The following is a 14852-nucleotide window of genomic DNA, read 5'->3' on the forward strand; positions in this document are numbered from 1 at the left end:
TACCTCCCTGTAGCTCTCACCTATGACTGCCTCATTCTCCCTTACGAGTCAAAGGTCATCCAGTTGCTGCTCCAGATTCCTAACATGATCTTCCAGATTGCCCAGCCGCATGCACTTCTGGCAGATGTGACTCTGCGGGAGAGGGAAGCTCCCCCATGGTTGGTGCATGGAATATACTGCCTGAGTCAGTGGTGGAGGCAGATACACTAGTGAAATTTAACAGACTACTAGACAGGTATATTAGGAATTTAAGGTGGGGGGGGTTACATGGAAGGCAGGGTTTGAGGGTCGGCACAACATTGCAGGCCGAAGGGCCTGTACTGTGCTGTACTATTCTATGTTCTAAGATAATCTAAATACTTCAGCTTTGGAATTATCATAAATTCTATTGTACTTTCAATGATATAAAGTAAAAGCATTGTGATAAAGTATGAAAACTCCAAGAACATTTTCCCTATACATGTAAGATTACCTTAAATGCATTAAGGGTAATAAAAAATTAAAAGCATTTATGTGTGCTGCTTGTATTCCTGTGCTGTATGCTTCTTTCAATACAGTAAAATTGAACAGGCAGCAAGAACTAACTGGCATGTTTTGAGTAACAGGAACAGATGCACCTGGATAATTATTTACTTCTGAAGTAGAAAGCTAATTCAAAGTTCAAAGTAAATTTATTATCAAAGTACATATATTTCACCATATACAACCCTGAAATTTATTTTCTTCTGGGCATACTCAATAAATCTATAGAATGATAACCATAACAGAATCAATGAAAGACAGCCCAACTTGGCCATTCAACCAGAGTGCAGAAGACAACAAACTGCAAATACGAAAGGAAAGAAATGGGAATGGGACGTGGACCATTCTGATATGTTTATCCACGGCCTCCTCTACTGTCAAGATGAAGCCACAGTCAGGTTGGAGGAACAACACCTTATATTCCGTCTGGCTAGCCTCCAACCTGATGGCCTGAACATTGACTTCTCAAACTTCCGCTAATGCCCCACCTCCCCCCTTGTACCCCATCCGTTATTTATTTATATACACACACTTTCTTTTTCTCTCTCTCCTCTTTCTCCCTCATTTCCTCTCATATACTCCTTGCCCATCCTCGGGGCTTCCCCCTCCCCCTTTTCTTTCTCCCAAGGCCTCCTGTCACATGATCCTCTCATACCTCTTTTGCCAATCACCTGTCCAGCTCTTGGCTCCATCCCTCCCCCCCTGTCTTCTCCTATCATTTTGGATCTCCCCCTCCTCCTCCCACTTTCAAATCTCTTACTAGCTCTTCTTTGAGTTAGTCCTGACGAAGGGTCTCGGCCCGAAACGTTGACTGTACCTCTTCCTAGAGATGCTGCCTGGCCTGCTGCGTTCACCAGCAACTTTTACGTGTGTTGCTTGAAATTCCAGCATCTGCAGATTTCCTCGTGTTTGCGAGGGAGATATTAAATGCATTTTTTGCATCAGTATTTACTCAAGAGATGGATTCAGAGTCAATAGAAATAAAGCAGTGCAGCAGCGAGGCCATGGCCCCTATACAGATTACAGAGGATGAGGTGTTTTCTGTCTTGAGGCAAATTAGAATGGACAAATCCCCAGAGCCTGACAAGGTGTTCCCTCAGACCCTGTGGGAAGCAATTTCTGCAGGGACCTTAGCAGAGATATTTCAATCATCCTTTGCGACACGCGAGGTACTGGAGGATTGAAGGATAACTAATTTTGTTCCACTGTTTAAGAAATGCGATAAAAATACACCAGGAAATTATAGGCTGGTGAGCCTGATATCAGTAGTGGAAAAGTTATTGGAAGGTATTCTGAGGGACGGGATACATGAGTATTTTGATAGTCACCTATATCAACAACCTGGATAATAATGTGGTTAACTTAATCAGCAAATTTGTGAATGACAGCAAGACTGGGGGTGTAATGGAACATGGAAGATGATCAGAATCTGCAGATGCTGGAATTTCAAGCAACACACATAAAAGTTGCTGGCGAACGCAGCAGGCCAGGCAGCATCTCTAGGAAGAGGTACAGTCAACGTTTCGGGCCGAGACCCTTCGTCAGGACGAACTGAAAGAAGAGCTAGTAAGAGATTTGAAAGTGGGAGGGGGAAGGGGAGATCCGAAATGATAGGAGAAGACAGGAGGGGGAGAGATGGAGCCAAGAGCTGGACAGGTGATTGGCAAAAGGGATATGAGAGGATCATGGGACAGGAGGCCTAGGGAGAAAGAAAAGGGGGAAGGGAGAACCAGAGGATGGGCATGGGGTATAGTGAGGGGGACAGAGGCAGAAAAAGGAGAGAGAGAGAGAGAAAAAGAATGTGTGTATATAAATAAATAACGGATGGGGTACGAGGGTAACAGATGGAACTTAATGCAGACAAGTGCAAGGTGTTCCACTTTAGTAGGACCCACCAGGATAGGTCATATACAATGAAAGTCATATACATATATACTGAAGAGTACAATAGAACAAAAGGATCTGGGAATACAGGTCCATAATTTATTGAAAGTGGCAGCACAGGTAGATAAGGTCATAAAGAAAGCTTTTGGCACATTGGCGTTCATAGATCCAAGTTTTGAGTACAGAAGATGGGATGTTATGTTGAAGCTGTATAAGACATTGGTGAGGTCTAATTTGGAGTAGTGTGTGCAGTTTTGGTCACCTACCTACAGGAAAGACGTAAATAAGATTGCAAGAGTACAGAGAAAATTTACAACAATGCTGCCAGAACTAGAAGACTCAGTTATAAGGAAAGATTGAATAGGTTAGGACTTTATTTCTTGGAACATAAAAAATTGAGGCGAGATTTGATAGAGGTATACAAAAATATGAGTGGTATAGATAAAGTAAATGCAGGTGAACTTTATCCACTGAGGTTAGGTGGGACTGGAACTAGAGGCCATGGGATAAGGGTGAAAGGTGAAATATTTAATGAGAACATGAGGGGAAACTTCTTCACTCAGAGTGTCGTGAGAGTGTAGAATGAATCTGCCATTGCAGATCATTGCAAGCTTGATTTCAATGTCTAAGAGAAGTCAGAAGTCCTCCCTGATGGTAACAATGAGAAGAGGGTATCTTGAGGCATTGCTCACTGAAGATGTCTGGATGCTTGGGAGGGTAGTGTCCATGATGGAGCTAACAAAGTTTACAACTTTCTGCAGCTTATTTCACTCCAGTGCAGTGATACAGCCAGTTGGAATGCTCTCCATGGCAGATTTGTAAAAATTTGCAAGCATCTTTGGTGACACACCGAATCTACTCAAACTCTTATGAAATATAGCTGCGGTTGTGCCTTCTTTCTAATTGCATCAATTTGTTGGGCCCAGGATAGATCCCCAGAGATGCTGACACCCAGGAACTTGAAATTGCTCATCATTTACTTCTGATCCCTCAATGAGGACTGGTATGTGTTTTCTCGTTTTACCTTATCTGATGTTCACAATCAATTCTTTCGTCTTACTGACGTTCAGTACAAGGTTGTTGCTGTAAGACCACTCAAGCAACTGATCTATCTTGCTCCTGTATTCCTATTTATCAGCATCTGAAATTCTGCCAATAGTTGTGTTGTCAGAAAATTTATAGATGGCACGTGAGCTCTGCCTAGCCACAAAGACAGGAGTGTAGAGAGAGTAGAGCAGTGGGTAGGCACACATGCTTGTGGTGCACACCAGTGTTGATCATCGGTGAGGTGGAGATGATATTTCCAATCCGCATAGACAGTGGTCTTTTGGTGAGGAAGCTGAGGATCCAGTTGCAGTGAGAGGTTCAGAGACCCTGGTTTTGGAGCTTTAGGAATGTTGGTGTTACACACTAAGCTACAGTCAATAAACGGCAGCCTGACAAAGGTATTACTATTGTCCAGGTTATCCAAAGCCACAAATAGAGCCAATGAGATCGCATCTGCTGTAGACTTATTGTGGTGATAAGAAAATTGCAGTGGGTTCAGGTCCTTGCTTAAGTACGTGTTGGTTCTAGCAATAACCAACCTCTCAAATACTATATCACGTAGATGTGAATGCTACCTGATGACAATCGTTAGGGCAGCTCACACTGCACTTCTTGGGGAATGGCATGATTGTTGCCCTTTTGAAGCAAGTGGGAACTCCAACTGTGGCAATGAGATTGAAAATGTTTTTGAACACACCCACGAAGTTGGTTGGCACAGGTTTTCAGAGCACACTTGAGTGCTCGGTGGAGGGCACTGATGCTTTTTCCTGGTGGGTGTGGGGGTGGTGCCATTGCCATGTTGCTGCTTGAGCGTTACAGGGAGGAGCTGGGGGGGGGTGCTTTGGGGTTCCAACGTTTGACTGTCATTCATTCTTCGGGGCACTCCTCTGTTTTCGTGGATGTTTGCGAAGAAAAAGAATTTCATGATGTATACTGTATACATTTCTCTGACATTAAATGTACCTAATGAAACCTATTGGTCTGTTTTCATAGGCACACACTCATCCACACAGGTTTAATGAAGTCAGTGACAACTGTGGCATATTCATTCAGACTCAACAATGAATCTCTGAATACTGTCTAATCCACCAACTCAAATCAGTCTTTTAAATGCTCCTCTGTCCATACCTTCTTCGTCCTCTACTGGTGCTGTAGTCTTCAGTCTCTGCCTATACTCAGGGACTAGAAATACAGCCAGGTGAGCAAACTTTCCAAAGTACGGGCATGGGATGGCACATTAAGGGTTCTTGATGATAACAGTGGTCTAGTGTGTAGGGTCCTCTAGTTCCACAAGTGACATATATATTGGTGATAATTATTTAGGGACTTTTTCAAGCCAGTCTGGATAAAATCCCCCAAAATGATGAGGAAGGCATCAAGGTGCGCCGTTTCATGCCTGTTGAATATATCACTGAGTTTGTCTAGACTCTATATAGTCTGTTTGACAAGGGTCTGAGATGGAACATACACCACTACCGAGATGATAGCTGAAATCCTCTGTGGCAAATAATCTGGGTGACATTTGATCATGACATATTCCAGGTCAGGTGAATAGGACTGGGACAGAACCGCCACATTTGTGCACCACAAGGAATTAATCATAAAGCATACTCCACCTCTTCTACCTTTGAAAGACTCAGCAGTCTATCTTGGCAGTGAATCATGAAGTCAGCAAGCTGTATCGCTGTGTCCAGAATAGCCAAGACATCGTGAAACAAAAAACATTAACAGTCCCTGATGTCTCTCTGGTACAGCAATCTTGCTCTGCGGTCCTTCACTTTATTTTCCGGAGACTGTAAATTTGCCTGCAGAATAGATGGTAGTGGAAGTCGGAACCCTCTTCTCTATAAACAGACCTTTAATCCAGCGCAGCCTCTCCTCCGCCGTCTTAAAGGGGTACTGCACTTGTAAAGGTTGACTGCGGTCGGAGATTCGTCAATGTTTGAGTAGCAAAAATTTTTCTGAAAGCCTTAAAATGATGTTGCTTACTGTATTGTCCATGGCCATAGCTGTGAATTGCTGTTGTAGCCGTCTAAAATGGAAATATTTGAAGATTTCCATTGGAGCTGCGCGCACAAGTCGCCTTCTTAAATGGTTCCACCGGAAAGATATTGATATTGACGAGTTAATATTAATAATATATAAAATAATAACACTATAAATGGGTGCCTTGGGTCAACGAAAGAAAATCTTGAGGATATGCACAGGGAAATCTTAAAACTGATCAGTTATTTTCAGCAGTAATTTCTAAAATATTGGGCACCAATATGACATTTTCATTGTGTGTTTGTGGTTTGTCTGTTGTTAATAGGACCTGAGTGTGATACAATAAGCAGAAATGAAAAAATAGTATACCAAAAAAAATCTTTCTTGGATTGAAATATGGACACCAGCCAAGCTCACTGGTCAAAAAATACAAACTTCCAGCAAAATGTGGAAATGACACCAGTTTCGGCAGAGTTTTTACCTGCCATTTCTTTTCTCTTATGTACAGTGGCAATTCAGTCCTGATATCAGTGGTGTTTGTGTGGAGTCTGCATGTTCTCTCAGGGGCCACATAGGTTTCTCTTAGATGCTCTGGTTTCCTCCCACATCTTAAAGGTGCATGAGCCTGTAGGTGAACTGCCATTGTAGTTAAGTGCCGAATCAGTGGGGTGTTGATGAGAACATGGTTCCCATGATTGACAGATCACAGGGAAAATGAAGAGGAAGAATGGAACTGTTCTGTGAGTAGGCATATACTCAATAGGCCAAATGGCTCCTAATGTCAGAGGGAAATATCGAAAATACAGATATATTTATATTAGGATGAAACATTCAAAGAACATTTTCAGCACTACTCAATTTAAGCAATACATTTTCATTCACTTACACTGTGACATATGCATACTGTCCACAGAATTGTTGCTGGATAATATTCTGTACATCTGGATTGTTCTGTTTTGATAATGTGTCTTCTAATAGGGACATAAAAAGCTTGGAAAATTCTTGGGCATCCTGTAAACATAATTACAGTAGATTAAAATATTTTATAATTGAATTATAGCAAAAGGTCTTCCTAGCATTGTTAGCCAAGACCGGAATAAATTCTGGAGTTTCAAAAAATGGCCAACAAACACAATACAATAAATACTCCCAAATGCAATCAGATAATTAATAGCTTAATCTTCGAATGCATAAATATCACAATTTAATAGACAAAAAGAAAATGCTAAAAGTGAGTCAGGTGCATCTGAAGCAGTAAATACAGGTAAACATAGAAATAAACAGAAATTGATTAAATAAAGCTGCGATTAATTGAAGACAATTGAGAATTTATATCCGCAGTGAAGGTCCTTTTGAAAACCAGAATGGGCCTTTGGCCTCCAGATGGCATAATAGTTAAGATAATGAACTTGTATCTGAGTGATCTGAAGATAAAATATTCCAAGTTAATATCCACTGTAGATGCAAAATTTGCATTGAAGCATTAAATAAATTAGGAATAAATCACAAGCATCAATAAGGGTGATGATAAAACTATTGGACTGGTTTATGTATGTCCTGCAGGGAAGGAGCGATATCACCTTTGCCCATGATGTCCAATGTATGATTGTAGATGTACTTCAATGCAGCAGGTTCCGAAATGCTTTTGGAAATAGTTTAACAACCCAATGTTATCGGGGGCAACTAAGAACATGAAAATCCAATTACCTTCCTTAAATTTAGTCTAGCATTTGTTTCTTGTCAAATAACTTCCAGTGCTTTTGTAAAATTATAACAGTTCTTATTATAACTTCAAAGTTCTTAAAATTATGGAGAAGGAGTCTGGTCCTCGGGTTGAGATTTGAAATTGGAAAAAGGCCAATTTTGATGATTCAGAAAAGATCTGGCAAGTGTGGATTGGGACAGGTTGTTTTCTGGCAAAGGTGTACTTGGTAAGTGGGAGGCCTTCAAGGTGAAATTTTAAGTGTATAGAGTCTGTATGTTTCTGTCAAACAGATTCAGGGAACTTTGGATTTTGGGAGATATTCAGGCCCTGGTTAAGAGGAAGATGGTACAGAGCAGGTACAGTAGGCAGGAAGGTATTCAGTCAAGATGGCACCAGCATACATTTCCTCGGTTGACATCTTCCAGATAGGTCACAAAAATGTCTTTTTTTTACTCTTCATATGTCTGTTTTTCAGACGTGTTTCTGGGACTGTTAGACTCTGCGCTTTACAGTTTGGTGATTGTTTGAGTGATCCAGCGCTTTGCTGTCTCCGAGAAGATCTCAGGAAGCGAGCGCGTATTCAGACAGCCTCTGTGCAAAGAAACTTCGAGACAGGCCATAAGCCGATGTTCAACTCCACTTTGCCAGTTAAAGCGTCCATTAATCGTCAAGGAAGGTTGAGACATCAAGGCGAATGTGGATGGCGAGCAAGAGTTCAGCATTGACTGCCTTCCTTTTGATCACTGCCGTTGAGGGAGTCTGTGAACAGCCTATCGCTGTGTTGTTTGCCATGGCAGATGGGTAGACCTCTCTGCCTCGTATGGTGTCTCTCTATTTCAATGAATTCTGGTGATATTGGAGGATGGTATCGTGGTTCTGCACTTATGGATTGGACCATTGTGTTTATGGACTGTGGACTTTTTCAGACTTATAGTTTTTATATTCTGTGTTTTTTTTATTGCCTGTTCCTTTTCCATTTTGTTAGGCAAGGGGAGGGTTTTTCAGATTTGATGTTGTTAGTTTTTTTGTGAGTGGGAGAGATTGTTTTTGTGGGGTTGATGTTCCTGTTCCTCTTTGTGCAGGGGAGGGGTTTGATGTTTCTCTCTGAATGACTTTCACATTCTTTCTTTGTTTCGTGGCTATCTGGAGAAGACAAATTTCAGAATCGTATGGACACATGATAATAAATGAACCTTTGGGGTACTTGAGGAGTATAAGAAATGCAAGAGAATACTTAAGGAAATCAGGAGTAGTAAAAGAAGACATGAGATTGCTTGAGCAGACAAGGTGAAGGAGAATCACAAGGGATTCTACAAATATATTAAGAGCGAAAGGTTTGCAAGGGAACAAATTAAAACAGTTTATTAAAACAGTTCTAGATGAGTGTGCCCCCACAAAATCATTTATTTCCCCCAACCAGAAGCCCTGGATGAACCATGAGATCGGCAGTCTGCTGAGGGCCAGTTTAGAAACATTCAAATCTGGTGGCCAAGACAGTTACAAGACTAGGTATGATCTCCAGAAAGCCATCTAACTCCAGACTAAACTAGAATCAACAAAGAATGCTCGACAATTGTGGCAGGGCTTGAATACTATCACCTCTTATATATTTAAAACAAGCAAAAACAGGACTTCACTTCCTGATAAACTCAATGCCTTCTATGCTTGCTTTGACCATCAAAACCTAGAGGAACCATCACAAACTCCCACAGCCCCTGATGATCCTATGATTTCAGGATGAGGCCAACATGCAAGAAGCCTTCAGGAGGGTGAACCCACGAAAAGCATCCAGCTCAGATAGGGTACATGGCCAAGTACTAAAGACCTGTGCTGATCACCCGGCTAGAGTGTTCACTGAGATCTTAAACCTCTCACTTCGACAGTCTAAGGTACCCACCTGCTTCAAGCAAAATTTAATTATACCAGTGCTTTAGTGACTGAGCAACAGGTCCACAGCAGATGCCATCTCATTGGCTCTTCACTCAACCTTCGAATACCTGGACAACTAAGATGCATACTTCAGGATGCTCTTTATCGACTATAGCGCGGCATTCAATACCATTATCCCCTCAAAACTAACCAATAAGCTTCAAGACCTTGGCATTAATACGTCCTTATGCAATTGGATCTTCAACTTTCTTACTTGCTGACCCCAGTCAGTTCAGATTGGTAACAACATCTCTTCCACCATCTCCATCAACACAGGTGCACCACAAGCCATGTGCTTAGCCCCCCTGTTCTAATCACTTTACAATTATGACAGTGTGGTTAAACATAACTCCAATGCCATATTCAAATTTGCTGATGACACCACTGTGGTAGGCTGAATCAAAGGTGGGGACCAATCAGAATACAAGAGGGAGATTGAAAATCTGACTGAGTGGTGCCACAACAATATCTTACTCAATGTCTGCAAGACCAAGGAACTGTTTACTGACATCAGGAGGAGGAAACCAGAGGTCCATGAGCCAGTACACATCAGAGGATCAGAAGTAGAGAGAGTCAGCACCTTTAAATTTTTCGATGTTATTATTTCAGAGAATCTGTCCTCAGCCCAGCACGTATGCAGTTACAAAGAAAGCATGGTAACGACTCTGCATCCTTAGGAGTTTGCAAAGATTTAGCATGACATCTAAAACTTTGACAATGGCGGATGTTTAGCGGAGAGTTTATTGATTGGCTGGATCACAGCCTGATACAGAAACACCAATGTCCTTGAATGGGAATTCTTACAAAAAGTAATGAATACTGCCCAGTGAATCACGGATAAAGCCCTCCCCACCATTTTAAAATGTGCACCATTGAGCACATCTACGCAAAGTGGTGTTGCAGAAAAAGAGGATCCGTCATCAGGAACCCTCACCGCCTAAGACATTTGGATCCTCAATTTGCAAACTCCAGTCAGTTCGGACTAGCAACAACATCTCCTCCACCATCTCCATCAGCATAGGTGCACCACAGGCTCACTTCTCGTGCTGCCATTAGGAAGAAGGCAAAGGAGCCTAAGGAGTCACCCACCAGGTTCAGGAACAGTTATTACCCATCAACCATCAGGCTCTTGAACCGAAGGGAATAACTTCACTCAACCTCACTTGCCCCATCATTGAAATGTTTCCACAACCCACGGATTCGCTTTCAAGGACTCTTCATTTCTGTAAATGCAGTTTATTGTCTTTTGCATACTGGTTGAATGCCCAAGTTGGTGCGGTCTTTTACTGATTCTATCATGCTTATTATTCATTATTAATTTATTAATTTATTTATTGAGTATGCTCACAAGAAATAAATCTCAGGGTTGTATATGGTGACATACATATACTTTGAAAATAAATTTACTTTGAACTTTGAAATTGGTCCTCTTGAAGATCAAAGTAGTCATCTACTCATTGTGTCAAGAGATGGGGGAGATCATAAATGGATTTTTTACATCTGTATCAGGAGACGGACATAAAGTCTATACAGTGAGCGAAAACAGCAGTGAAGTCATGTACCATACACAGATTAAAGGAGGAGATTCTTGCTGTCTTATAACAAATTAGGGTGGATAATTCCCCTTGGACTGACAGTGTCCCCTCGGACCTTGTGGAAGGCTAGTGCAGAAATTGCAGGAACCTAGCAGAGATATTTTAAAAGTCCTCAGCAACTGGTGCCGTATAGGAGGATTCGATGATAGCTAATGCTGTTCAGTTGTTTAAGAATAGGCTAGTGAGCCTGACATCAGTAGTGGGTGTTATCCGTAGGTATTCTAAGGGTCCGGATATACAACTATTTGGATACACAGGGACGGATTAGGGACAGTCAACATGGGTTTGGGTGGTAGGTCACCTCTAACCAGTCTTATAGAGTTTGTTGAGGAAGTTCCTAGGAAAGTTTATGAAGGCAAAGAAGGAGATGCTGTCTACATGGATTTCAGCAACGCATTTGATAAGGTCACGAATAGCAGGTTAGTCAAAGAATTTAGTTGCTTGGCATTCAGGATGAAATAGTGGATTAGATTAAACATTGGCTTCGCAGGAGAAGCCAGAAAGTGGTAGTAGATGGCTGCACTTCTGACCGGAGGCCTATGATTAGTGGAGTGCCGCAGGAATCGGTGCTGGACCGTCGATGAGTTACCACTACTTATTGAATGATCTCAATGGTGTGCATCTCAAATAGCCTCTAATAACCTGGTCTACACATGTGGCTTAACTACAAAGCCTGGCAGAACTGTTTCTACTGACAGGAGAAGGGGCAAGAGCGGGTACCGGCGCCTTAATACCAACTGCTCTCAGCAGATGGGGCTCGTCAGCTGAGGTTAGCAGCTCACCTAAGAGAAGGAATACTCTGATCTTAATCCTCCACTACGGTTATACCCAATCATGGAGAAAGCTTCAGAAGTAAACCCCAAGGAGAAATCTAGAGATATTCCCTCAGGCAGCCCTATGTTGAGTTCAATGCTGACTAGCAACTCCTGTGACAGCGCTGGTGCCAAACTGTATCAGTCTGCAAATGAATTTGCAAATGACACTAAAACTGGGGGCACAGTGGACAGCGATGAAGGCTATCAAATGTTGCAGCAGCATGATCTGAACAAAATGGAAAAAGTTAGCTTGGAAAATGACAGATGGAGTTTAAGGCAGACAAGTGAGGTGTTGCACTTTGGAAGGACAAACCAGGGTAAGACTGAAATAGTGAGTGATAGGGCACTGAGGAGCGTGGTAGAAAAGGAGAATCTGGAAATATGGATCCATAATTCCTTGAAAGTGGAATCACAGATAGGTGGGGTCATAAAGTGTGCCGTCATAAATAAAAGTACTGAGTACAGGAGTTGTACAAGGTGTGGGTGAGGATTAATTTGGAGTATTGTTTGCAATTCTGGTCACCTACCTACTGGAAATATATCAACAAGATTTAAAGAGCGTAGAGAAAATTGTCAGGATCTGAGGACCTGAGTGAAAGCGGTTATTGTGACACTATCACAGCTTGGAGCTCAGAGTTCAATCCCAGATTCCTCTGTAAGGAGTTTCTATGTTCTCTCTGTAGAATGTTGTGTTTCCTCTGGGTGCTCTGGTTTCCTCCCATGGTCCAAAGACATACCGTTTAGTAGGTTAATTGGTCATTTTAAATTGTTCTGTGATTAGGCTGGGGTTAAACCAGTGGCCTGCTTGTGACACATCTATTAGGGCCGGATGTCTCGAAATAAATAAATCTCTAACGTGTAGAAGAATGAGGGAGATTTGATAGGGGTATAAAAATTATGAGTATAGATAGGATAACTATTAACAATGGGTTCAATTTCACCATTTAAGAGAAATTTGGATAGGTACATGGATGGGAGGAGTTTAGAGGGCTATGGTCCAGGTACAGGTTGATGGAACAAGGAAAGGAAAGGTATGTCGCATCTGGAATTTCTCCGGTTAGCAGACGATTTCCCTCCACGCCTCTCTGACGTAGCGGGGAACCGTGTACGAGGCAAGTTACAGCAGTGGTTTGCCGTTGCCTTCTGCCGGGTGAGTTTCCAAAGAGATCATCAGCTCCTAACCCAGCACTAATGGAAAGCATGCAGGGAGCCAGCTGCATACGATCTCAGGACCTTTCGTCCCAAAGTCCGGCACTGATGCCACTACACTAATACCACCAGCCAGTTCAATGATGGAACAAGGCAGATTAATAATTCAGTAAGGACTAGATGAGCCAAAGGGCCTGTTTCTGTGTTGTAGTGAACTATGATTGCAAGTTAAATCTGGAAAATACAGCAACAGTAATCTAGAAAACAATATTTAATTGTCCACAAAATACTGGTGTGCTATTTTGTTAGGCAATTACATTCAGATGTTTCAATTAATGCACACTAATTCAGGATCAACTGATTACTCAAGGAAAACTGGCAGATTTGATCCTTAAACATTGTCACTCCAGCCCCAAGTATATGGTCCCTATCATGATCTGTCACACAAATCTGACTCTGTTTGAAAGCTCAATGTCATAAATTCAAAACTCAAAGTGTCACTTCCACACCTGCCACCGCCATCTTCATATTTTTCACTTATCTACAGGACCCTCCTACCGTATCAATCATTTTTGTTCCCTGCTCTCATTCCAGTTTAGTTGAAAACCAATAAATAATCTTTCGCACTTGTCTCAACTCTCATATGCCAAAGAATACAAAAACGCAGCAATGGCAACTATCCTCCTTGTGTACGTTACCGTTCAAACATATCAACTAATCAGTTCTTCTCGCTTCCTCACCAACAACTCCAATTGGAATTTCTAATACCATAATTATTTCAATTTTTTCTCAAATCTATTTCTGTAACCAACTGTAGCATTCATCAAAGTTGCTGGTGAACGCAGCAGGCCAGGCAGCATCTCTAGGAAGAGGTACAGTCGACGTTTCAGGCCGAGACCCTTCGTCAGGACTGAACGCAGCAGGCCAGGCAGCATCTCTAGGAAGAGGTACAGTCGACCTAGTTTTTTTTTCCCAATAGAACAGGACCGCATTGTTTGAAGAGAGGCATCACCTCCATCAATAAACAAATTTATCTTCCAAAGTTTTATATAAATTACTTTCAAAGTTTACAAAAATTCTGAAACTCATTCATTACACATAAGAACACCATGCATGTAGTAAAAATGCTGCTCCTGTCAATGTGCAAGTCAAGAATATCAAGGAGAGTCGCTGCCATTTTGGCCTCTACACATCACCATTGAGCTGAGGGCTAGGTCTGTGGCACTCAAGACTGGTGATCCAGAACTATTCAATAAGTCCAGTTATGACCTACAGAAGGCTACTTAAGTGCAAAAAATGAAATTTCCAATTGAAATTAGAGATTGAATCAGATGCACTTCACCTCTGTCAGGGCTTGCAGGCCACTACTTCCTACAAGACAGAACATAACATCATTAATTACTGGGATAGTTCACTCCTTTTATGCAGGTGTTGAAAGGGCGAATAAAACTACACCTATGTGACTCACTGAAGCATCTGGTGACCCTGTGACCTCTGTCACGGAGGGCAACGTCAGAACATTTTTCAAGAGGGTGAACCCTCACAAGACATCAGGTCCTAATGGAGTATCTGGTTGGGGACTGAAAACCTGTGCCAACCAATTGGTGGGGTTGTTCATGGATATCCTCAGTGTCTCACTGCTACAGTCAGATGCCTTCCTGCTTCAAAAGGGCAACAAAACGAGAAGGATGAGCAGCCTCCATGATGATTGCCATTGAGTTCCTCCAGTATTTTGTATGTGTACATCCACGAATAATAATTTAACACATCAGTTACTAGGTTCACGTCTACATACCTGTTGCTGTCCCGTATCCAGGCCCAATGCTTTTACAAATCCAGAAGGATCAATATATCGTCTATTGCTGCTCTGAAGCAAAGCAAATAAGTACTGAAGGTGCTCACAGATGGACTGTGGTTCAAAATCTGAGATAAAAAAACATACAACAGTAAATAATGTTTTAGAAAATAGTTACTTGCTTCTACTTTTAATACAGTTGCTCATTGCATGCTATACAGTGCCTATAAAAGGTATTCAGCCCTCTTGAAAGTTTTCATGTTTTATTGTTGTAACACCCTGAGAAAGGTTCCACTGCTAATGCCATAGTCATAGTCATACTTTATTGATCGCGGGGGAAATTGGTTTTCGTTACAGTTGCACCATAAATAATTAAATAGTAATAAAACCATAAATAGTTAAATAGTAATATGTAAATTATGCCA

The 14852-nt window shown here is 41.7% G+C and overlaps 1 protein-coding gene across 10 annotated transcripts in view; it reads right to left on the reverse strand.

The window, feature by feature from the left end:
- The window catches only part of usp48 (ubiquitin specific peptidase 48), a 227292-nt gene that overhangs the window by 147935 nt on the left and 64505 nt on the right, over positions 1 to 14852 (reverse strand). For all 10 annotated transcript variants that reach the window (XR_011883341.1, XR_011883340.1, XR_011883342.1 and 7 more), the window contains 2 exons: positions 14428 to 14555; positions 6326 to 6450 (listed from right to left, as the gene is read on the reverse strand). Coding sequence is in view for 7 of the 10 variants with exons in the window: in XM_072245076.1 (XP_072101177.1) it covers positions 6326 to 6450; positions 14428 to 14555 (253 nt within the window). In the remaining 3 variants the exon portion in view is untranslated. The remainder of the gene's footprint in view (positions 1 to 6325; positions 6451 to 14427; positions 14556 to 14852) is intronic.

Source organism: Mobula birostris, chromosome 27 (genome assembly GCF_030028105.1).
Source record: "Mobula birostris isolate sMobBir1 chromosome 27, sMobBir1.hap1, whole genome shotgun sequence".
Lineage (NCBI taxonomy): Eukaryota > Metazoa > Chordata > Chondrichthyes > Myliobatiformes > Myliobatidae > Mobula > Mobula birostris.